Raw genomic sequence first — 26,408 nt, 5'->3', positions numbered from 1 at the left:
TGATAATAGAGATTGATTTCATTTTATACTATTTTGATTTGATTAAAAGTCTTCAGCAGCTTGGTAACAGGTGTGGTTATGAATAACTGTCTGAGGAGGAATCAGAAAAGGTAATGTACAATTGCTGCAACTTAACAAAGGAAAGTGATAAAATGATGAAAATATTCATGAAATACAGAATAGGCCTATTGTATTTAAGAATGTAATGATTATAGTTATTGATAAACTTAAGAGTATTATGTTTCAAAGGCTATTGAACTATGTTCATTCTACATTGCTTCTCATCCTCTTACCTTCTTCCATGCTATCCCTGAATGAACCGGAATGACTGATTGCACGTGGTCTGTCTTCCAAGGATGTAGCACTACTGCACAACTGAGAATCATCATAGAGATCAAATGAAGAATCTTGTGCAGGGTTGCTGTTTGACCTCATCATACTAGGTCCAGGAAGTTTGAACTGGGATAAATTTGTTGGACTTACTGCAATGTCAAACAAAGATTTTAATATATATTCCAGGGGAAATCTATTGAATGAAGTGACATATTGGCTATGTTTTATAAACAATTAAAACAATTTTTAGGATAATTTTAAGCTCATGGTTAGTATAGTATAGTATACATTGTGGCTTTAGGGTTAAATGTGGCTTCATATTTTTAGATGTGGTCCCAGAGATTCTTAACAAAATGGTTTCTTTTTTTCAGAATTGAACGGTAAATCAAATGAGGAATTAAATTATTTCCTCTAAATTTTAATTATATGTGAAGGAAAATAAAATATTTTTTTCCAAGGGACATTTCCAAGTAAACCTCTCGGACTAGACAAAGCTGTACATATCTGACATTTTTTTCTTAGTTGCAGCAGTTACAATTATCTAATACACCAAAATTTATTTATAAACTTAACTTGATAATTCCATGATATAGAGATGATTTTATCCATGATTTGAAATACTATTTAATTTATTTATTTGTTTGTTTGTTTGTTTGTTTGTTTGTTTTTTGTATATCAAACATGAATAGGATAATAGTAGTTTGTATAAACATAACATAAGTAAAAAGTAATGATAAAAGAGGACACTAGGACAGTAAGACAGGGATAGTAGGCACAGTGGTGTGCTTATGCACGCCCCTTACAGACATCTTAGAAATGGGGAGAGGTCAATTGTAGACAATCTTAGGTTAACGTTTTTGAGGTTTGGGGAAGAAACCAGAGTCAGGTAGTGCATTCTAGGCATTATCATTCTATTTCTGAAGTGGTATTTACTGCAGACGACTTTGGAACGATTTACATTTAGTTTGAATCTATTACATGCTCATATATTGCTGAGGTTGAAGGTGAAGTAGTTATTAACAGGAAGGACATTTTGGTATATGATTTTATGAACAACATTTTGATCAGATTGGAGATTGCATAGCTGTAAATTGTCTAATCACAGTATTTCAAGTCTGGTGGATTAAGGTATTTTGTTGCGAGTGGAGGAGTGAAGGACTTTTCTTGTGAAATATTTCTGGACTCTGTCGATTGTATTAATGTCTGATATACAATGTGGGTTCCAGACAGAGTGAGGGTCATCTATAAGCTCATTTCCTCCAAGTTTGTATTTTGTATTCTGATTCTTTTTGCCAATGTGTAAGACTTGAGATTTGAAGTTGCCAGGTCTTTTTGAAGGATAGCAGCATTGTCGGTGGTATTAAATAGTTTAACATCATCAGCAAAAAGAACTTAGTTGCTTATAATATGATCACAAAGATAATTTATGTAGAGTATGAAGGCTGTTGGTCCTAGAACACTGCCTTGAGGGACACCACTGTTGACAGAAGCAGGTTTTGATAGGGCACTCCCTATTTTGACCACTTGCCTGTTAGGGAGGAACACGGTTATCCAATTATGTAATGGTCCAGAGATGCCATAGGATTTCAGTTTCAGAAGTAGTTTGTTGTGTATTACTGAATCAAAGGCTTTAGAAATGTCTATGTAAATTGTGTCTATTGTTTTATCCTGATCAAGTTGAGTGGTCCATATGTTTTTGCAGTATAAGAGTTGCAGATTACAGGATAATATTTTCCTGAAACCAAATTGTTTGTTAGAGAGTAGGTTATTAGTTTCTAAGTGGAGTGTAATGGATTGGTTTATGATTGATTCTATGACTTTGCAAGTGACGCAACCTCAAAAGATTGGACTGTAATTTTCTTTACTTGGATCTCCTTTTCTGGAGATAGGGATGACTCTGGCTAGTGACCATAAGGCTAAGGAGCTAGTCCTGAAGATATGTACTTCTTTCTTTTCTTTCCTCCCTCACATACAGGGAATAATCATTTGAAAAGTCAGTTTCCAAGGTTCTTAAGGGAAAGACTTTTGATCCTTTCAATATTTCTTTAGAGAAAGCAAGATTTATCATATTTTTATCATACTGTGTCACATAATTTGTTTGCTTTAAAATAAACATTTGCAACGTTTGTTTTGAAATAAATAGCTAAAACATTTCTGAAAGACTCAACTCAACACCACCACCACCCAAAAAGAAAAACCCAGCAGAATCTGTAACTGATATGAGAAAACTTAATCTGGAAACACATATGAATTAGTTCTGCCAAATTAATGGAGGATAGGACTTTGCCAAAATAGAAAAAAGTATCCTTGAAAATTATTCCTTATTACCTAAATTAGAGAAATATTTGCCAGTTGCAGAGGAAGACATAACTGTAGGCGAAATCAGGGGAGATTGACTTCCAGTGTCCTGGAGTCCTCCAGTAGAATGTGAACGCAGCCACTCTTTCCCTTCCTCTTGACCAGCCTGGCGAGAAGATGGAGTATACCTGAAACAAATGACCATGGACAAATTAAAAATATTCACATGTTGTAAGCAACTACAGTGCAACACTTACCCAAAGATTAGACACTGTTATCACTTTCAGTTCAGATGAATTTTAATAGAATATTTGAGGTAAATGTTACCCAAGAAAAAGACAGGCAACTAATTAACAGAGAGAGAGAATTGGTGTCTAACAGAAAATCATGCAGAAGGAAATTGTTCAGAAAATATTTTAAAACTTTAGAAGACCAAAAACAAAATCGGAATTCAAGCGTAATGACACATTTAAAAACTAAAAAGAGAACAGTGGTCAGATATTATATGATAGCTAGACGGTCAAAATGCACAGATAAAGTTGAAAACAACGAGACTGGATCAACACTATAAAAATAAATGATTTGGGTTTCTAAGTGACCCTTGATGGGGCTTATAGGAAAAAAGCATGAATTGTCCACAGTGTGATCCTGGGATACCACATTGTACCACTAAATAGATAGATGTAAAAGGTGAAAAATAAATACTCTCTTGTGAAGAAATGTGTTTGCTGAAACCAAGACTTCGGAAACAATTATCTATAGACTTTGGGGTATTGCTGCCAAGGATAAAAATGTATCTCCAACCAGTCTTAATAATAATTTTCACAGGAATTGACTATTTAGTTTTCTTTAAAAGAACTGAAGTAGATGTCTTCACATAAAGGAAAAGAAAAATGGCAAAACTTTCTCCCTAGATAAGGACTTACAGTATTTTTCAGTGTATAAGATGCACATTTTTACCCCAAAGGGTGCATCAAAATATAGGTGCATCTTATACATCGAATGTTGGGTGGGGTCAGCAGTGGGGGCGGTTGTCCCCGAGGCCACATGGCAGTCCAGTGGCTGGAGTGGGTTGCTCAGACCCAGGGATGAATGGGGCATGTGGCAGCAGCTTTGGAGCAGCGGAGGCAGCTGTCCCCAAGCCGCCCGGCAGTCCGGCGACCTTGGGGACAGGCAGCATGGGGACAGCCACCGCCATTGCTCCAAAGCTGCTGCCACGTGCCCCACTTGTCCTTGGGTCTGAGCCACCTGCTCCAGCTGCCAGACTGCTGGGCAAATTTGGGGACAGCCGTCCGCTTCTCTGAAAATGCTGCCACACGGTCCAAAGCTCCGAGGGGCAAGAAAGGGGGGGCAGAGGGTTACAGAGCGATGAGCAGGGGCTGCCATAAGCTGAGGCAACAGAGGTGGTGGAGGGGGGGATTGAGGGTCATTTAGGGTGAAAGTTGCGCAGAGTGGCGGGCGACAGAAAAGCGCTCCAGGCAGGTTTTCGGCTGGAACTGGGAGAAGGGGATGAGGAGGAGCTGCCTTGGCCCTTCGGAGACTCAGAGCCAGGCCTTTATGATCTGGCAATGCAGTGAGTCACTCTTGGAGGTGGATCCCGGCAGCATAGGAATTCGGGGAGTTGAAGTCTTAAAGCTGTCAAGTTTGAAGCCTAGGGGTTAGGGGTGCAAGGGTTTTCAAACCTGGCAAGTTTAAGGCTTGTGGATTTCAACTCCCATTTCTAAGCAAGCATGACTGGTGGAGGGATTTTGGGAGTTGGAATCCACAAGTCCTGAAGCTGTCAAGTTTGAAGAATCCTGGCTTAGGGCTTAGGGGTGCAAAGGTCTTCAAACCTGGCAAGTTTAAGGCTTGTGGACTTCAACTCCCATTTCTAAGCTAGCATGATTGGTGGAGGAATTCTGGGAGTTGGAGTCTACAAGTCTTGAAGCTGTCAAGTTTGAAGTTTGTAAAAAGTGTACATGGTTTTAAAAAGTGTACATGGTTGTAAAAAGTATTCTGATACACTGGTATTTTATTAAACAAAATATTACTGCACCATTTGGTTCAGAATACTTTTTTCCTTGTTTTCCTCCTCTAAAATCTAGTTGCATCTTATACACTGGTGCGTCTTATACACTGCAAAATATGGTAATATGGTTCTACCAATTGTGGCATGATTATTTTCAATAAGCAAAAGTGTAGATAAAACTGTAGATGTAACTGGTTCTTTTTTCAGAATTTTTTTCCACCATTCTCCTTGGAAAACCCACCTCAAATGCAGCTTCAAGAGCCTGGCAATTCATTGAAATATACCTTCACTGCAACAGAAGAATGTTGTATCCTTTCTACTCAAAATAAATAAATAAAGGGAACACTTATATAACACATCCTAAATCTGAATGAATGAAATATTCTCGTTGAATACTTGGAGTTATATTCTGTTGTTTAAGTGTTCCCTTTATTTTTTTGAGCGGTGTATATTATTAAAAACTATTGGAAACTAAGCAGGTTTGCTCTCTGAGAGGCAGTTTAAATAATCAGCATAATTGTGTGGTAAATGGATATTTTTTATTTGAATAAGAAATCAATTTGTAAGGAATCAATCTGTAAAGAAGAGAAAACTATGAGCAGTGGGAAGTTACATTTAACTTTAAAGTAACTTTAAAGTAACATTTGAAGCAAACTCTGGGTTCTTGTTTCTGATAAATTTGAGAAATCAGCGAAATTGTTTTGATCAAACAAATTTCATTTTTAGTGTCTTGCATATTAGGACAGTGAACCCTAGATCAAAAAATAGGACCTGCCCAATGAAATTCTAAAACTGTGGAACAACATTGGATGGATTTTTGCAAATGATTGGTGGTCAAAGTTTTGTCAAAGTACTTTGACAATTATTGGCTTAGATTGTCAGAAGATACCAAGCAAAGCAAAATTTGAAACTTATTTACAATTTTCTGTGAAACAGTTGAACAATCCTGGGGGAAAAACATTTTCAGTTATGAAAATTTGTTAGGTAAATATACAGATTATTATAATTGCTGGATGCGGCCTACAAATTATTCTTATTCTTCTCATTATAAAAAGATAAAATATTTTAACTTTTTAACGATTTAATTTCTAAACATAGATGGAAGTACTATATTAGTTGTTTGCTACAGATTATACGTGACAAGAAAAGGATGATGTATTATAGAGAGAAGTTACAGAACAACAGAGAAACAGCAGCCATGCTGAATAAAATATTATATACCTTAATCCCTTTTTGGGCAGTGTATTTCTGTCAAGCTGCATGCTGTTAAAACAAAGAAAAGCCCTAAAGACATACAGTAAACAGAATACTTCAAAATTAAAAGGTCTAAAAAGGTTTGAATTGCAGATATTGTATTTTATAAATACTATTTTTAATGGAAAATGTCAAATCTGTAAATGAGGTATGTACTGTACAAAGATTATCCTTCACTTTTCAGTAACAGTGGTCTATTCTTACATTTTTACAATGTTGAAATCATATCTCTCTTTAGTTATTATCTAATTCAGATCCTTATATTCTTTGGGACGAATGTCTGGATAATACAGATGGCATAATTTCAATTTATTGGGCTAATGTGATTTCTTTCTTTTCAAAAGGCAAATTCATTTACAAGAGGTAAATATATAAAATGCTGAATATCTTGCTATCTCCAATTCTTATGAAATTTGAAGCTATAAAATAGCTGAAAATGTAGGTATGTTGACAGGAGAGCCTAAACAAATGAACTGGGTTCAGATATTATTTTAATGTAAGCTCCGGATGACTAAATTCTTCTGAGTCTAGATTTCTTTTCTGTCTAGATCTGCTCAAGAATTTTTTCCTTGATTATTAGTCAAGAAAGGACAATCAATATTTTAACTTTTTAACAATTTAATTTCTAAACATAGATGGAAGTACTATATTAGTTGTTCTCTACAGATGAACTACAGATTTCGCACCTGAAGATTTGAAATTTTAGCTTATTTCAGTTATTGATGCTTAAACTACAGAAATTTATTGTTCCAGTCATATGTCATTATATTTTGTTGGCTACTGATATAATAGTTATGAAGCGCACAATGCCAACATTTGAAAACCAAGATCATAGATGACACTAAGAATCAGGCTGAAAGATGAACACTAATCGAAAGGTCTTAATTTTTCATATGATTAATTTTCTACCTAATGAATAAATCAATATTTTTTTTGAAAAACTAAAACTACTATAGAAAACAAAAACAAATATTTATTGAAAACAATAATTTAGATTTGTATTATTAAAAATGCAAAAATTAAAAAAATAGATTTTTCTTATGTTTTAACATTACATTGTTTCTAACAATTTACAGTTTTGATTTATAAAAACAATTTAAAATATAATGTCAGTGTATCTTTTTTCAAACACATTATAATAGGGGTTTATGCCTAGTTTGTAATTTGGTAGGTAAATATAAGTTTTAATTCTGTAACTTTTGCTTTCTTGAATCTCCTTATATAACAAATACAAAACCTACCTCTTTTTTTCTAAACAACAACTACCTGTCCTCATATAAACAGAAGTAAAGCTTTCCTTCTACTTGAGCATCTGAAAATAAATCACAGTCCCCAAATAATAAAAAAAGAATCTGTTGGACTATTGTGATATCCTTAGTGCCAGACTTGGTTTGACAGTACAAAGACAAATTGACAAATGAAGTAATAAAATCTGTGTCCTGAACTGTGAACCACTTCACAATGCATATGAACAATAACTAAATAAATCATATTTGTGTTTTACTTGAACAGCAATGAACAAGTGACCACTAAATCTGAATACCTGTCTGTCAAGAGACAAACTTCTTGTATGGCCTAATGTTACATCTTTTTCTTGATAGCATGAGAGTAAGGGATCAAGGACTGTACTTAACATTTGGAGGGAAACCCCCCAAGAAGGGATGGACAGAGATTTTTAAAAATGTGAGGAGGTGTTTGGAAAAAGTAATTGCCTGGATGGCTATATAAGTCATAACCTATACATGTATTTTGCCCATTATTCATCAATATTTGGCCTAAGATATGAATGCCAATGTATCCTATTTAAACTTTTCAGTGGAAAGATAGGAAAGAGAGAGGAACTTTGTAGAGATGGAGGATTGTCCCTATGTACTTATTAAGAGAATATGTAGCATAACACATATGGCAGATCTTCACACAGAGGAGGATTAAAAATTAGCCAAAATGTATCTTCTAATATTGACATAAGGCCCATCTTGGAAAATAATAAATATACCAAGCTCAGGGTTCCAGTTAATCAGCAAGGTAGAAGGGCAAGTATCACAGGAAGACAAACATAAAATCACCCATACAGAATTCCTAAGGCGTTTAGATGACATTAAAAACCTGTAGAGAAGAAAAAAACCTGCCAGGAGAATTCTCTGTAATAAAATCTAGGAGTTCAAGAAAAAAATCTATTTAAGATCTGTAAAGAATAGATTACTAGGCCTGATCACTAGGCCTGGCCGATTGAAATAAAAATTTAATTAAATAAATTTGCTATTGGTACATTGGGAATTTCTTTTACAAAGTCAAAGGAATGGGTCACAAGCAATTAATTGTGACTATCTGGCTTTGCAGGTGCATCTCATGTTTATGATGCTGAAATGGCAATAAAAAGAATACAACTAAAACAAGATAGGGATATGACCAATTATTAAAAATATTCACTAAAGCATCTTATTGGTTTATTTATTTAACACATTTATATAGCTACCTAACTCACAAAATATGACTTAGGGTTGTAATTTCTTAGTAAAAGGTAAATCAAACAGATTCAGTAAATGAGGAATAATTAAACTATATTACACCAGATAATATTCAGCAATACAACTGAATATTAAAATATTTACTATAGTATAATAGTAATAATTTATTACACTATGGAAAATATTTTAAATATTCGATTATTTTCCTGATATATTTAGTCAGGGGGAAAAACCAATACAATTAAATAATTGTTTTCTATGAGTATAAGCTATTCAGTCCAATATAATTGTTATCCATTTGCTAAAATACTGAAGTTTTCCAGCCTGGAGCAGAAGAGGGGGGGAAATATTATTTTAGTATGTCTTCAGAAATGTCCGTGAGAAATATTGCATCCGGTGCTGGACAGCTTATGCAGCTGTTACTTTGGATCTGTGTTACTTTATGCTGCTTGCTTCATTGTTCTTTCAACATTTGTGAAGACAACTATAGCATAAATCTATAAACACAATCAAGAGTCTGAAAATCACAGGTATTCCAAGAAGTAACAAAGCATGTACACACGCACACAAATTTATGCAACATTGTACATAGAAATACTGTGTACACAGTATATAGTTTCATGATGACTCTAGTGTGAATCTCATATTTGCCAAGAACGCATCAATTTGTTTTGGGCTCACAAAGCCTTGACACAACTTATTCCTTCTTACCACAACCACAAGGAGATGTCTAAAAGGTCTCATACTGTATTAATTCTTAATTATGTTTACTTTCAAACAAATCATTTAAATACTACATTTAGCCTTCCCAAACTGGTCTCTTACAATCAACTATACACAAAAGGCTAAATCACCCTGCTTGTTAGAATTGACAAGAGATTTGCAATTCAACTCTTCTAAATGTCAGGAGTGAGAAAAGGTTGTTGAACTTTATGAAACTGAATTGCTTACTTATCAATCTTTCCATACTAATTTATTATATACTTCTTTTCATAAAAATAAATATTAAGGTGTCTTAGGGTTAAAACTTTCTCATACAAGATTAACACTATTCATAGATAAAGTTAAACAATTTTGAACTTTGGGCAGTGTGTAATTATCTTAAAAAGAGACTTTCTAGAGAAATCTTCAGAGAGGGGAAAAGAGATTATTTATATCATGCTACCCTAGAAGACAATCATTTTGTAGCTTATGCCCAAATTCCAAGCACTAAATATAAAGTAACCTATAATTTATTAAGCACAATTATACTGTTACATATAATATATATTGGTCAGATTAAACTATTACCCTCTTTCTGCAATTTGGATCTAAGGCTTAGATTCTAAGCAAATGAAGGAACACTTAAGAATCACCATTTTGAAGCCATGGTGACTATTAATTTTATTAATGTCATCATTATTTTAAAAATGTTTTCAAAGCCTTTTAATTTCAAACAGTCATAATTTAATAGATTCTGTAGAAGGAATCTATTGAATGAAATAAAGAATTCTTAATTTTTTCAATTTTCATTTTTTCAGAGTTAACCCCACCTCCAACCTCAGTTATGATTATCTCACTCTCTTCTCTCTCTTTATGATTAACTCACCTTTCTGACAGAGTAGATCTGACACTTCCAGTCCTCATGAGCAGACTCTGAACGTCTTGAGTGCTTGTGGTCAATCCAGAAAGGGAGCCATGATGACTAAGAGGGAGATCAATAGATTCAGAGCTGGTGTGAAGGCTAGTCATTGACTGGTAACTTGGTGTATCCTTACTACCAGCAGAAGAACTACTCAGGTTTGCAGCCCACACAAGACCACCTGATGTGAAAGAATGGGCTGAAGCTGGACTTGAAGCCAAGGAGTGACTTAGGCCTGCAACATCTGTATTTAAGTCCGAAGGCTTATTGAAGAGGGGGCTACTGCTTCCACTTTGCCCACCTGCACTGCCCATGCTACCTGTACCTGAAGATGGAGATTCCAAACTGCCTTGCCGAGCTAACGTGGTACTAGGGCTGGGCATGGCAGATGTAGATTTCACGCCTTCTGTATTTGGTGCAGTGGCAGCTTTGCCACTGGCTTTGGCACCAAACAACCTAAAAGCAAACCAACAACCTAAATGTTAGAAACTAAAGTTTTGCATCATAATATTTGGAATATCAGCACAAATAACTTTTACATTTCTCACAAGGAACTTCATTTTGATTATGCATTATTGGATGTCATTTTAAAAAAATAATAATTCATTCAAATTTTGTCTTTTAAGAAATATGGACCTTTTCACAGAGATAATAAAGTCAATAATTCCTCTTTATATAGATGCCTAAAAAGATTAAATGTTCATCAAAGCTTAACCAGTGTTTCAAAAGGTTAATCAGGAGATATTTTAATAAACTATTATAGCATGATTATGACAGTCACTAAATAAATATTTTTCTCGAATATGAAATTAGGTGCAAACTGCTAGTTTCAGTTTCTTTCCGTATGTATCTATGTATATGCATGAAAGTTCATTTTTATTTATCTCACTAAATTTATTCTCCAAGCCCACGCCAGCAGTCTCCAGCAGAATAAAATAGATTTCTTTTGGAAACTGCAAAAAAATGCATTTCTAAAAGATTTAAAATAGTCTGTCCTTCTATAAATTTTTCAAGAAGGCTTTTCTAAATTTACAGTTTATTGAATGGTAATGAAAAGCAATATACTGTACATAATATAGTCACAGTGGTAAACTATTCCTAAGTAAAATGTTGTATTGGTGACTGGCCACAAGAGGGTAGTCCCAGCTTTCTTTCAAGATTATTGTTTTTGATAGAATAATTTGTCCTGATAACTTGAGTCAAGCTTTAATATCCAGAGATAGCCAATATTATTTAATATTTTCATTCTTAATTTTGGGGACATTTCTGATGAAAATACTGTGGTTTTAAAAATCTCCAAATCAAGATGGGCTACATATTTTTGCACAATTTGCAACATATAATGATTAAAGATAAGAGACATTATACTTAGATATCTCAGGCATCTGCCCTGATTTCTACAAAACTTCCTCTACCTTACTAATATATGCTTTTTTAAAAATACATTTGTTTTCTTAAAAGACAGGTTAATAGAATTAAAACAGTGTGCTACCCTTCAGTTTCTTTGTGTGCCCTATCTAGATCAATAGGGCTACTCAGAAAATAAAAAGTGTAGTTTAATGCAGTTCAATCCTTTCTTTGGAAGTTAGCATATATGTGCAGAAAAAGAAACAAAGAAAATAAATAGAAAGTTTGGGTGATAGCAAATATATTTAACTTTGGCATCCAGTAGAATGATACAATCTGTAATTAGACCTGAAGCATTTTTGTGACTGCATCCATGACATATTGTAAATTATATAATTTGTCTTTCATCATGTATATAATAAGATATTTAGAATATAATTTATAATTCATAACTTTAAGGAGATGTTTATTTTTTAATGAACATTGATCCACTGGTTAGCTATAATGAAATTATGATGTTACAACCTTACCACGTACAGGATCCTTAATATTATGCTATTCCTAGTCTGTTATCAGCCAACCAGACACAAGTAAAAGCAGGTTTCCAATTATATTTTCTTGAATAGATAACTATTCTAGTTATAGTAGACTTCACCAATTAAATTATGTTGATACAGGCTTTCTCCTGTCCCATTAGGCATTCTGACTGGCAATATTTGTTTATAATTAGATTTAGATACTGCTTTATATTTTTCTACCCACTGAACATTTGATGAGCATTTCATAGCTTCCAAAAAAAGAGAAAATTGATTGCAACTATTTGTAGATGTCAGACCAACTTTCAACCTAATTGGAAGTTTTAAAATTTTGTTTCGTTAGTCAACATGCACAATACTAAAAGATGCTTATCGGTCTTTATCATGAGCAGCTGTGGGACATTCTTATCATTGCATGATTCACTTTGTACCTGTTTACAGGGAATGACATAAAACAACAAAGCCAACAATTAAATCAGGACTTGGACTGAGGAGGCAAAATTAAGCTACAAACTTGCTTTGACTAAACTGATTGGAATATTTTTAAAGACCTCTGCAGACCTGAATGAACTCACAGATACTATAACATCATATGTCAGCTTCTATGAAGACCTAGGGGTACCGACTAAAAACGTGCGAATATACAGCAGCAACAAACCTTGATTCATAGCTAAACCTAAGCTGCTACGTTGTTTCAAAAAGGAAGCCTATAGAAAAGGTGATAAAATGCTGTATAATCAGGCCAGAGATGTATAACAAGGGAGACCAGAGCAGCAAAAAGAAGCTATTCTGAAAAGCTAAAGAATCAGTTTCAACAAATGAATCAGCAAACATGAGAAAAAGTCTTTAAAATACAGCAAACCACCTTCCCAGGCTGAAGGAAATCAACAACTGGCAGATGACCTGAATGTATTTTACTGCAGGTAACTACAGCCACCTATTTCCACAATCCTCATTGCACACACACTAATAACAGCCAAGCCTCCTACAACTGACCCAATACCATTGGGTTCACAATCCCAAGTGATCACAGAAAAGGAAGTGGAAGACCTGTTTCACAGACAAAAGTCAGGAAAAGCTACATGGCCAGACAAGATAATTCCTTCTTGCTTAAAGGTCTGTGCTGACCAATTGCCCCTATCTTCACCCGAAGCTTCAGTAAATTGCTAGAGATGTGCTATGTTCCTTCTTGCTTCAAATGCTCTACTATCATCCTAGTGCCGAAGAAACACACCATCAAGGAACTGAATGACTACAGACCAGTTGTTCTGGTAGTTAAGAAAACATTTGAAAGGCTAGTCTATCCAACTTGAAAATGATCATGGATCCACTGTTAGACCCCCTGCAATTTGCATACTAAGCAAACAAGGTGCTGTTTATATAGGTCTGCACATCCTACAAAATCTTGAATCTCCAAAGACCTATGCAAGGATGTGTGCTCTCTCCACTTCTCTTCTCTCTATATACCAATGACTGTGTCTCTAACGATCCATCTCCTAAATTACTGAAGTTCACAGATGACACAACAGTGATCAGCCTCATCAAGACAATAATGAATCCACATACAGATGGGAGGTTGAACAACTAGCCTTGTGGTGTAATCAGAAAAATCTGGAATTGAACACACTCAAAACCATAGAAATTGTGATTAGGAGAAACCCACCCATACTTCCACCTCTTACAATACTAGATAGCACAATATCAACAGCAGAGAACTTCAAATTTCTAGGTTCTAATATCATAAGATCTAAAATGGACACCTAACATCAAAAAATCTTCTAACTAAGCTAAACCAGCTAGTTGTACCTGACCACACTTGTAAATGGATCATAAGCTTCCTAACAGACAAGAAACAGCAGGTAAAGCTATGCAAAATCACATCAGATACCTGAACAATTAGCACAGCAGCCCCTCAGGGTTATGTTCTCTCTCTCCACTTCTCTTCCCTCTATACACCAATGACTGCATCTCAAAAGATCCATCTGTTAAGTTACTGAAGTTTTCAGCTGATTCAACAGTGATTGATCTCATTCGAGACAATGATGAATCTGCATACATATGGGAGATTGAACTACTAGCTTTGTGGTGCAACTGGAACAATCTTAAACTAAATACACTCAAAACCATAGAAATGGTGGTAAATTTTAGGAGAAACCATTCTATCCTACTACCCTTTACAATACTAAACAACAGTATCAACAATAGTTCCCTCTAAGCTGAGCAGTGAGCAATCGCTCACTTAAAAATCATCATCAACTCAGAGTTTTCCAAACCTGCCCAGAAGCCGAGAGGGAAAGAGTGAGAGGGAAGGAGAGAGAGAGGAAGAGAGGAAGAGAGAGAAACAGTTAGAAAAAAGAGAGGAAGAAAAAGAGAAAGAAAAAGAATGGAAGTAAGGAAGAGAGAAAGAAAATCAAAATCTAGTTTGAAACTAGCTCAATTATTTAAGTGGCATTTTGATATTGATAGAGTTGCCCTATTATGAGCTCACTGTTATAGACACACAGTACAGTATTTTATTTTGAAATTCTCTGAGGCAAAACAGGGTGGGTTTTTTATTTATTTGTTTGCTTATTTATTTATTTATTATTTTTGTGCCACCCAGTCCCGAAGGGACTGCCGCTCAGACACTATACTTTTCCACCCACCCACCCACCCACCCAAAAAATTAGAGGGAACACTGGTATCAACAGTAGAGATTTTCAACTTTCTAGGTTCTATCATATCTCAAGACTTAAAATGGACACCTAACATCAAAAACATCATCAAAAAAGCACAACAAAGAATGTTCTTTCTGCACCAACTCAGAAAGCACAAATTTCCAAAAGAGCTTCAGTTCTATAGATAACTGTCTGGTTTAGCTCCACAACCAAACAAGACAGACACAGACTTCAATAGAATTAGAGCTGCAGAAAAAACAATTGCTAGCAACCTGTCTTCTATTGAGGACCATTATACTGTTTAAAATCAAAAAGAGGGCTGTGAAAATATCTACAGATCCTTCACTTCCTGCGCATACATTTTTTCAATTTCTATCCTCAAAATGACACTATAGGGCACTGCACATCAGAACAACTAGACACCATTTAGCATTTTTCCTAAATGCTATCTCTATGCTAAACAACTAGAACAACACATCAGAACAACTAGACACCATTTAGCATTTTTCCTAAATGCTATCTCTATGCTAAACAACTAGAACAACACATCAGAACAACTAGACACCATTTAGCATTTTTCCTAAATGCTATCTCTATGCTAAACAACTAATTTCCACAACACTGACAAACTATTTTCTAAGACTTTATTACTGTTATTCTTCTCATTCTTCCTAGTACCTAACTGTACCCATTTATGACTATAACAATGTTGCTTGTATTTTTACAATGTATATTGTTTTATTTGTTTCCTAGCATGATTTGATTGCTTATGACTATCGCTAAGTTTTGTGTGTATATGATTCTTGATTTATGTATTTTATTTTTCTTTATGTACACTGAGAGCATATGCACCAAAGACAAATACTTTGTGTATCCAATCACACTTGTCTGATAAATGAAGGGAGGGAGAGAAAGAAAGAAAGAAAGAAAGAAAGAAAGAAAGAAAGAAAGAAAGAAAGAAAGAAAGAAAGAAAGAAAGAAATCTATTGATAGTTATGTTCTCAATTCAGGTTTATATTCATTAGTATACTCTCCTAGAGAAATTGCAAAATCTGAATATGAATGAATATGGATATGTATAACTTGCATCTGTCCTGCATCCACCCCTAACTGAAAATCCTAAATTCTAAAATTGAGGGTGGGTACTGAGAAAAATTATGAAAAGCCCAGTGAAGTTTTTACCATCTCCATATGAATTAGACTACTATGCCCATCAATCATGACTAATAGCCATGACGGGAGCCCAATGTTTCTAAATGGTGGATTACAGTGATACTTTATGCTCCAACAACAAAATAGGATCCCAAAGGAAGCCAACTCCATAATATACCTATGGGAGGTATACCTATTTTGAGAAAGATAGAGAGGGCAAGAATCACAATTTCCCCCACCCTGGTTCTAGCAGCGACGAGAGAGGAGATGATGGATGCTGCCGAGAACAACAGTGAATTTAACAACTTTAACAACTTTTATGACACTGGCAAAAACTTTTAAGACCAAGCAAGAAACCAGGAATATTGGTATGTTTTAGTGCTGGGTGTTTTGGGGACTTCGACCAGTCCATTGCAGTGCCTGTGAACTAGATATCCAAGCTGGAGGTGGAAGATGGTGGACGGGAGCACAAGGAATTAAATCAGTGTCGAGCTACCCTTGTTTCTTGCTGCCCTTCGCTGCCTGAACTGCTTAAACTGTAGAGCCCTGGGTAACCAGTGAGTGAGAGTAGCTGGTAGCGTCTCTGTGGGCTGATATAGGAGCAGGATGAAGCGGAATACAGAACTTGAAACCCAGAGATTGGATGCCCACACTCACACTCATGAAGGAGTATGAAGAGAGGAGAACAGAGGAACTGGTATTGCTGACCCACCAGTGGGTGAGAGCAGCTAGAGGGGTGGGAGTGAGACCGCCACCCTGGGGAAGTGGAGTTATTGCTGTACTGTCGAGAGAATGAAGAGTTGGCGTTAGTGGCCCACAAGCGGGTGAGAGCGGCTGGAGGGGTGGGAGTGCAACCAACATCTGGGGAGATAGTGGAGTTGCCACTGTATTGCTGAGTTGAGTTGCCAAGCCTCAAGTCACTGCAGATGAGAGCAGCTGACAGCATTTTTATTTGCCGGCAACAGAAGCAAGATGACAGGAACAGAACACAGAGAGTGGATGCTTATGCTTACAGGAGAAGACAAAGAAACCAGTGTTGTGGGCCTACCAACAAGTGAAAATGGCTGGAAGGACTGGAGTAAGTCCAAATGGAGGCTATTGCCTGCCCTTGTCAGTGGGTGGGAGAAGCTGATAAGGACAGTTTGAATACTGTGAGAGACCGGGGAGAAGAAGAGCCACTTGATTGTTGCCACCATTTAAAAACACCTGGAGGACGACAAGAAAATCTGCAGATGAGGACGCTTAGCAATACCAACATGCTAGCGACATCTGCCTGTTTTTCCCTGAACTGCAATGTTACAGCTTTACCTGAATGGTCTGGGGACAATGGGAAAGAGGGAGATATGAACTTTGCTGAACTTCCCCTCCCACTACAAAAGGACCTTAATAGAAGACTGCTATAATAAGAACATTTCCCTTAGTCCTTTATTCCTTCATGCCCTTCTCACCTCAAGGTTCAACTACTGCAATGCTCTCTACAGGGGGCTACCTTTGAAGAGTGTTCAGAAACTACAGATTGTGCAGAATGCAGCCACACGAACAGTCATGGGTCTTTCCAGATACACCCATGTTTCTCCAGCACTCTGCAGGCTGCATTGGTTGCCGATTGGTTTTTGAACGCAATTTGAAGTGTTGGTTATGACCTATGAAGCCCTATATGGCATCAGATCAGATTACTTATGGGACTGCCTTCTGCCACATGAGTCCTAGCGAGTGGTCAGGTCCCACAGAGTCGGCCTTCTTTGGGTCCCATCAACTAGACAATGTCACCTGGTGGGGCCTAGGGGAACAGCCTTCTCTGTGTGGGAGGCAGCCCTCTGGAACCAACTCCCCCCAGAATTTCATACTGCCCCCTCTCCTTGCCTTCCACAAGAATTTGAAGATCCATTTGTGCCGATAGGCCTGGGGACATTAGACATCAGCCCCCACTGATGAATGGAATGTTGTTGTTAGAATGAGAGTTATTTTTTTTTTAATAAATTGGGTTTTTAGATTGGTCTTAGATTAGTTAACTTAGTTTTAAAGATTTAGGAAGTTTTGTATTGTTTTTATATGTTATAAGCTGCCCCAAGTCCCCAGAGAGGGGCAGCATATAAATCCAATTAATAAAAAATAAGTAAATAATAAATAATTTTCACATAAAACATTTTTACCTTCTAAATGTAGGTGAGGCAATATCTGGGTATTTTGAACCTGGCTGTCTGAGACTTGGTGTTCCACAGGCACTAGCTGAAGTTGGACTTGATTTGGGAGACCCAGACAAGGATACACTTTCAGAATCAGAAATTGCCACTTTTTCCTTTTCTTTGTCCGTCTGGTTGATTGTTACAGGACTAGATCGTCCTGAGCCAATCTTTGTAGGTTCTCTCAGTTTGTTAGTGGTAGCAGCACCAGCAGACTTGCTGCTAACATTAGAGTCGATGCTGCTGGTGCTAGATCTGTGTCCACCTCGACCAGGAATCCCACTTGTGCTTGATTTTGAAGGACGTGGTAAACTTCGATACTGCAAAGTAGTCTTTGAACTCATATGTAAGACACCATCTTCTTGATTCTGAGAACCATCTAGACTGGTCTTTCTCCCTGCATTTGATTTTCCACCAATGGCTGCAGATTTAGGCACCTTTCCCAAAGTTGCCGAGCCACTTGTTATGGTTGCTCCACTTGCAGTAATTATTGTTGAAGTGCTGACTCCAGTTTTCTTGAAACCAAAGGAACCTGTGGCTGTTGATCGGCCAATTCCAGAAGGAGGTTTTTTCCCTTCATCTCCACTGCTTTTTCCTGCATCTGAAGGGGAACGCTGGATGGCAGCTCCTTTCAGGGGAGTTTTTACTTTTTCAGAAGCTTTGGCATCATCTGTTTTTCCTAAAGAAGAGGACAATTGCTGCAGAAATCCATGTCTACTAGATTTCAGTTTTTCAGTAACACTGTATATAAAGAGTGTAGCCCCATATGACCTTTCCAATTCTGCAAAACCACCTCTTTTGAAGGGTTTGCAAAGCACCTTCACTTTTCTCAAGGTGAAGGGTATAACTGGGCAGTGAACAACTTGACAGGGGAAACACTGAAGGCAGAACTAACTTTCTGCTTGGATATATTCATAGGGAAATTTGCCAGACATAATGGAGTCTTGACTCCTGAATGGAGAGTGAGACCCAATAATTGACAAGAAAAGATAAAATCTCACTCACTCTCATGGAAAACCAGTCTACTAATCCCACAACTGCAAAGGTAATGTAGCAATATTATACTCTATCATTATTCCCCACCAAATACTTCTGAATATTGTCCAAGTGATACTCTTCAGTTACACGAATTATCTGTATGATAAATCTAATATTACAGTATTACTAGTTTTCTATATACAGGAGCTAAACATGGAGTTTCCCCATCTATTGAGGTGATTATCGCAACTTTGGGAACTATTAGTGTAATGTGAAACACTCTCAATGCCTTTCCTACCAGGTGTCTTGATAGTACTTCCTCCAGCTTTGTGCCTAGATGAAGTTGCCCCCACTTGTGCAGTCATGCCTCTTCTCCAAGAGCCTGTTTGAGAAATGGGAAGAGGAGTTTTTTGCCCTCCTTTCTCAGTCTCCTCAAGCAATCCAGGAGGATGGCTCTTCCACTTGCCACTGTTATCAAGACTGCTCTCAAGATCTTCCTCTGGCTTCTTCAGTTCTTCACTGCTTCCCCAAGGTTCTCCATCAGTTACTGAACGTTTTTCAGAATCTGTCTTCAGCTACCAAAAATAAATATCATGGAATGAAATTAATTAAGTATTTTTTTTTATTTCAATCAGTGCAGTGTAGAGTAGATATTATTTACTTAACATCTTACCCTCAAAATGTTGATCACTCCACTTTGACTGATATTTGGTATTTGTATTGCTGGTGCTAAGCATATTAACTTACCAGTGAGAGCAACTAATAATACATAACAAAAATTAATGCTGATTCTTGAGATTGTTTTCTTCATTACACCTAAGAATATGAGGATCATATATTTAATTAACAGGCAAGTTTCAGATTGAAATTGTAAAAGATTTTCAATTTGTCTACAAAACTGTCAGAATTGCAATAAGTGGCTTGACAGGAATATGATTCTTAACTGACAGGCCATGTGATTGGGACTAAATGTGTTTACTTAGAGATTAGTTGTTATTTCCCACTCTTTTTATAACCAAGAGTGTGATATGCTAAGAAAAGACTTTGCTATATCTTTAACCCTCAATCTTGCCTCCATATGCAACACAGAACTTTGCCTTGGGTTGTTGGCAACACCGTGCTGTGATCAATAGAAAATGTAATCATGTCATTAAACTCCAGCAGTGTTTACGACTCTCCACAGGTCCTTGATCAGGAAATAGGTTATCCCTTCATTCTCCCTCTGCATAGAAATATCGTGCACAGAAGGCATCCCTTTGTTCCATTGGTTCAATTAATTGTTTCATCATGGTTTTATGACATGGCTTTACCAGAAGTTCTAATTATAACCATAACATGTCAGAAAAGACTTAGGACTACTATAATTGCAACAAAGAAAACACAAAAAAAACCAAAGAAATAAACAAATGTCTCACCATTCCACCCCCAAAGAATTGTGTTGAACAAGTATGTTAAGAAAAAGTGACAAAGCATCCAAATGGCTTTGTGGAATAAATATCCCACCCTAGACAGAAAAATTAAAAGATGAGACCTACATGGGTAGGTATATTCTTTCTTGAAGAAGCAGTACTGTTAGAATAAGAACTGACCGATGATGTAGTATTGAGGTCATCTGTGCTGATGTTATCCAATGTATCACTGAGGCCACTGCTAACGGAACTGCTATCATCCCAACTGTTGGAGATAAAAACAACAGAGAAAAAAAAGAAATTGATATCTCATCTGTTCTCAACAGGAACCGACATTTGCTGATGTAATTGATTTCATGGGTTATTTACTCATTAAAATATTGCTAAATATAAACTTTAACAATCCATGTATTGCTAAAAATGCTTTGATTGTACATAATGAAATATGCAGTTTCTGCCTTTATTGAGATCTAGTATAGATCTCCACAATAGGCTGCTTTGTAGTTTGTTGGACTCATATTCTGTAAGATGGCATAAAAGTTGCATTAAATCAACCTTGGATTCTAGTTTAAATTTTATTCCAATATTAGTTTAGATTATTTCAAGGCTTTACCAGAAATTGGTGTGGGTTAAGGTTAGGTTGGTTATTCTTCAAGGAAATAAACATAAATCAAGTAAGATTCAAAGAATATAAATCTGTGCTACTTCGAGTTTTCTCAGAAAGAACACTGAATGTGAAAATAATATCAATAGTAACACATTATTTTCATTCCACCATAGTTCTCCTTTTTGCATTCCAGGCAGTTTTCATGATATAAAGTAATATAAATTAACACAGTGCTATTCAGTATCTTGTCATGTGTGTTTCAAGACCATATTTCATCTTGCTTTCTATGATCTTTTGACATTTGCCTACAACTGAGAGAAATAGGTTTCAGTAATCCATAATCAAGGTAAATATCTTTATAACCAGTGTTATTGTTGTTTGTTGTCTATGGTGGTTTGTTGTGATTCAGGATTTAATATAATTTAGAATTTCTCAAGAAAAACTATGTGGCCATTGTTGCCTTTGGAATTCTTGATTGATGCTACAAAAGTATCTAGGAGATACTTTTGTAGTCTAACTAAAAAAGTGAAGTGACTCAGAATAAAGAGCAACAATCTGATAATCTTTGATAAAAATATAGAAATAAATCAAATGCTAATAAATTAAGAACAGATGATGAAGTGAATAAAACACAGGACCTTAATCTAATTCACAAAAAAAGAGAGTTGTTGGTAGATACCCAAAGGTGTTTTTCCAAATATTAACTGGATTTTCTTAGAGAAGTACAGTGCCTTTTGGAAAAGCACCTTTGGGACAACCATGACCTGGATGATTGAGAGACTCCATAGACATATTGGCAAGCATTTATTTTCATATTATCAACCTGTATTGGACATGACAGAATTCTTTTTAAAAATCAGATTTGCTTCTGAATACCCAGATGTAGGTAAGTCAGGAGAGTGTTTACACAGTTGAGACATAGGCCTTGGATAAGGTAGTATTGGTAATCACTGAAGTCGTATGTTTGGACTATTACACCAAACCTATTGATTTGACCAGGATTGCTATATCACGTGTATTACCGTATCAACTAGATTACATAATGCTGTAAACCACCTGGAGTTGATTGAAGTTGGCAGTACGTGAAAAAATAAGTGATATTCTGGTTACAATTAACAATGTAAGAAAGAATAAAGTTATTTTTAGATCTTCACCACCATTTTTTAAATATAGTGATACATGGAACAGAAATTTTCTACGAAATAAAAGTACCAAAATAATGTTTAAATGCACTTTGGAAAATTGTTGTCATGGTCTTACTTACTCAGATTTAAACAGTCTGTTATGCATGTTGTATGCATATGAAAAATGCTGACAGTACTGCTATAGATTTGTAATTGATTCCTATCTATTTTTGCTGAACTGTATTAGTTTCCTACTTATTGTTACCTGTCCTACAAATAAATAGCAACAGTGTTTTGGATATTGACTTCACATTGTTTCATCTCCCTTCATTACAAACCATCTGCACTAGGTTCCAGACAATTGATTAGAACAGTTAATTGTCTATTATACAGTTTTGAGAGGAAGTAGCATTTGCATGTAGACAATTCAGGCTTAGTATAGGTTGGGGGCTTTTAAAAAATATTTTAATAGTGCACATTAGACATGCTTCTGGATAGTGCCCAGCTGTTACTTAAATGGAATTGAACTGGTGATCTTTTCAGGTGATTTGTATAGTTATAATTCAACATTTCAACAAACACTATACTATGCAACTTAATTGTACAATATAACTGTTTGGCTGTGAACCAATTTTTCTTAACATGGCTAAGGTTGTTTACTATTTGTAAAAATGTCACATTTTTTACAACTACACCAGTGTATTTTTTTACACTGGCTTTTACTGTGGTTTTTACTTTATCATACATTTTTCTTTTGTTTCTGAGCTGGTATATAACTGTAGTAAAATATTTTTCTGTCTGTCCATCTATCTATCTATAGGAGGGAAAAGGCTTTTGCTCTTCCACCCAGCTGTTCTTCAAAGGATGAACTCTCTACAGTGTATTAAAAGAAACTGCATGCCACTAAGTAATAGTAATTAGAAATACTCTGACAGGGCAAAACCCAATTATTTTAGGAATGTTGAACAGCTGCAGGTTTAAGGAAATCCACTTAATGATTCTTTAAACTTTCCTGTTTTGAATCTTATTTATTTCTAGTACTTTGCACATGCCAAATGACAAGCATTGCTGTGAAAATCTCTAAATTTTTCCTGTGAAATAAAGTAATTGTTGAAAGAAGGATGTCATTTCCAAATTTAGAAATCATTCCTGAAATGAAAATTGAGTTTTAGCATTCTTTATAATATGTAAATTGGCATTCATATTATTCCCCACCCTCAAATTCTTGAGCCCAGTTATCAGCATTTCAGTGCATCTGAAAAAGTGGCTGTGCTTGAGTTGTTAGTCACCATTTTTTGTTTTCTTTCTTTCTCTTCTATCCAATTTCAAGGCCCCTTTGATGCTTGAACAGTTTACAGATAAAACAATCTATAATTAAAATGAGATCATGGTAGACAACAAGAACATAATTGAACATAATGAAATTAAAAGTATTCTAAAAGATTATGGTGGGTCTGCCTAAACAGGAGCATCCAAGAGGAGTAAAGACAAAGATTGTTAACTTTATTTGCCTTTGGTGGGGGGGTAGCCAAACATTCCTGCAGAAAAGACCTGGAAGGATGCAAGCAACCATTGTTATTTTCAGGAAGAAAGCAGAAACTGTGATGTCCTTATGTACTTATGCTTCACATTGCCCCAGCCTATCTTCTTCTTATAAGATTGACAGCGCAGCATTTTTACTGCCACCATCAAAAGTCCTTAAGGCTAGCCAATCACTGAATGGAAGACAATTGCTGATCTTAATGGTTGCATATGCTACTGCTTTTTATGGCTCTTGAGCAGAATAAATAACAGATGGCAGGTTTACTATCAGCAGAAAGTGACAATACTTGGAAGTTGTTTCTAAATTAAAGCCATCTTATAGCAGGCAGTGTTAGTATAACTAATGATGGCTGTTTCAAAAAGTATGCTGGATAGAGAATTCTGGGAATTGAAGTCCACAATTCTTAATGTTGCCTAGTTTGAGGACCCCAGGCATAGACTAAAACTGGAAATATCATTTTGGAAGAAGATAATGGTAAAGCATATTTCTTTTTATTTGAAATAAAACACCTAGGGTGAATTCATTTTGGGACTTGGACAGGAGACTTTACTTCTATTTTTACCAAGATATGTTTTCAATTTATTTGAAATAAATATATATTTAGATATAAATAAAGTGTTCTGTAACTAAGATTTTTTCTATATTTAGAATTAGGAAATGTTTGTTTTTCCTTTTATCATTGTAGAAATAAATAGCAGAATAACTTCAACTTATTATCAAGATAAACCCAAATTGGATCAAACTGAAATACAATCTACTCTGAATTTTCTAATATAGTACAAATGTTAGTAATCAATATCCTTATTTTTACTGCCTATGAATACTACTAGCGTTCATAGTATACTAGTAATCAAAAGTAGTAGTTTTATTAAGATATCGTATCAGTCATATATACATATATAGATAGATTTGTATGCCACCCCTCTCTGAACACTCGGAGTGGCTAATAATACAATGATACCTTGTCTTATGAACTTAATTGGTTCCAGGACGAAGTTCGTCAGATGAAAAGTTGTAAGACAAAACAATGTTTCCCATAGGAATCAATGAAAAAGTGATTAATGCATGCAAGCCCAAAATTCACCACTTTTGCCAGCCGAAGCGCCCATTTTTGCGCTGCTGGGATTCCCCTGAGGCTCCCCTCCATGGGAAATCCCACCTCCGGACGTCTGCATTTTTGCGATGCTGCAGGGGAATCCCAGCATTGCAAAAATGGGCGCTTCGCTGGCAATGGAAGTCCGGAGGTGGGGTTTCCCAGCAAGGGGAGCCTCAGCGAAATCACAGCAGCGCAAAAATGGGCACTTCACTGGCAACAGAAGGACCGGAGGTGGGGCTTCCCAATGAGGGGAGCCTTCACCTGGCAACGGAAGTCCAGAGGCGGGGCATCCCAGTAGTGGCAGAGGGTTCATAAGGTGAAAATAGTTTGATAGAAGAGGGAAAAAAATCTTAAACCCCGGGTTCGTATCTCGAAAATTTTGTATGACAAGGGGTTCTGGCCTCATCAGCTAGCCATACCCTTACTGGGATTTGATCCTGGGGCTTCTGTCTTGTAAGGCAAAGATTTAATCTCTAGGCCACAGGATCTGATCCCTTCAGCACATATATGTGTATATATGTGTGTGTGTGTGTGTGTGTGTGTGTGTATATATATATACTGAATATATAGTTATATTTATACATTTATATATGACAGTTTGAACTTTAGGCTGATTCAAATGATTCCATTTTAAATATTGAACTTCTAAATACAAGGTACAATTGACATTAATTTTATTCTTTTTTCTTTCATCCTGAGTTAACTTCCATAAATGACAAAATCACTGAAACATATCCATTTGACACAGAATATACTGGAAGTTTTTCCTGTTTAGTGTGGTGTGGTTCACAAGAACATGACAGAGATGAGTGTGCCATTTCACAGATCATTCGGACTCTTAAACATTCTGGCAGCTTTCTTCATCAAACATTAAATTAAATCGTGCAAATTGGAACACAATTTGCATTTGTGTTGAATTTATTCACAAACTTCCTTTTGAATTGGATTGTTCCAAAATGAGATTTTTTTGTTTCAGAATTTTTTTTTATTGTGCAAAATAACCGACAATTGACAAAGTCTGCCCAGCTCCCACTGCAATCAATCCATCACTTGTTTTGTATTGACTGTCATTGACATGTCTGCTAATATATCATAAACAACCACACTAAGACTATTTAGCCACACTCAACATAGCACAGACAACACAAAAATGAAGCGATGGGCAGTGCAAGTAAAACTAGACAATGAATATTCTGTAACTCCCCTAGAGGCATTAATTTTCTATTTATATTTATAGTCTCCATAGGGAAAAGCCCACAAGTGCTACTAGTCTCATACTTTATTTTCTTTCTACCTCAAGTATAATGTATTATCTGTTATTTTCAAGCCTGACAATCATCGTGGCAGAAACTCTGTATTACTTGTGGGTCACAGAACAGATTTAATCAGCATTTTCACAGCCAAAATATTCTCTACTAAGAATATAAACAACATATTTACAAATGGCATTACATAGGGTTTTACTTCTTAGCATAGTTTTTCAAAAAGTTTAATAAAAATGGAAATAACTTTGAAAAGGTAAATGAAATTAATAAGCCATTTTTCATATCAAATAATATCCTGAACTGAAATATACAGTATTTGGTTTAGAATTCTGTTCCTAAACACTCTAGAGATACAAAAATAATATTCTGAGACATTTTTAGCTTCAAGATGCTTGCTTTTTAATTTTTAAAACAGGAAAGCATTTTTGGAAAGGCAGCATAACTAAAATAATTTGCTTGCTAATTTTTTAAAAAATCAGGAAATGATACTGATTTTCTTCCATCTTATGCAAGTGAGTAAGCAGCATAA

General features: G+C 35.8%; 1 protein-coding gene across 1 annotated transcript in view; it reads right to left on the bottom strand.

Annotated features, from left to right (window-relative positions):
* Positions 1–26,408, bottom strand: part of NAV3 (neuron navigator 3) — a 491,922-nt gene that overhangs the window by 75,232 nt on the left and 390,282 nt on the right. Inside the window, exons 13-19 of the mRNA XM_070755761.1 lie at positions 20,371–20,509; positions 19,134–19,410; positions 17,828–18,536; positions 9,950–10,438; positions 5,861–5,902; positions 2,662–2,819; positions 294–482 (exon numbers count right to left, since the gene is read on the bottom strand). Coding sequence (XP_070611862.1) covers positions 294–482; positions 2,662–2,819; positions 5,861–5,902; positions 9,950–10,438; positions 17,828–18,536; positions 19,134–19,410; positions 20,371–20,509 — 2,003 coding nt within the window. The remainder of the gene's footprint in view (positions 1–293; positions 483–2,661; positions 2,820–5,860; positions 5,903–9,949; positions 10,439–17,827; positions 18,537–19,133; positions 19,411–20,370; positions 20,510–26,408) is intronic.

The sequence above is a fragment of the Erythrolamprus reginae genome, chromosome 6, assembly GCF_031021105.1.
Source record: "Erythrolamprus reginae isolate rEryReg1 chromosome 6, rEryReg1.hap1, whole genome shotgun sequence".
Lineage (NCBI taxonomy): Eukaryota > Metazoa > Chordata > Lepidosauria > Squamata > Dipsadidae > Erythrolamprus > Erythrolamprus reginae.
The sequence above is the reverse complement of the archived record's forward strand: the minus strand, read 5'-3'. Positions and strand labels throughout refer to the sequence as shown.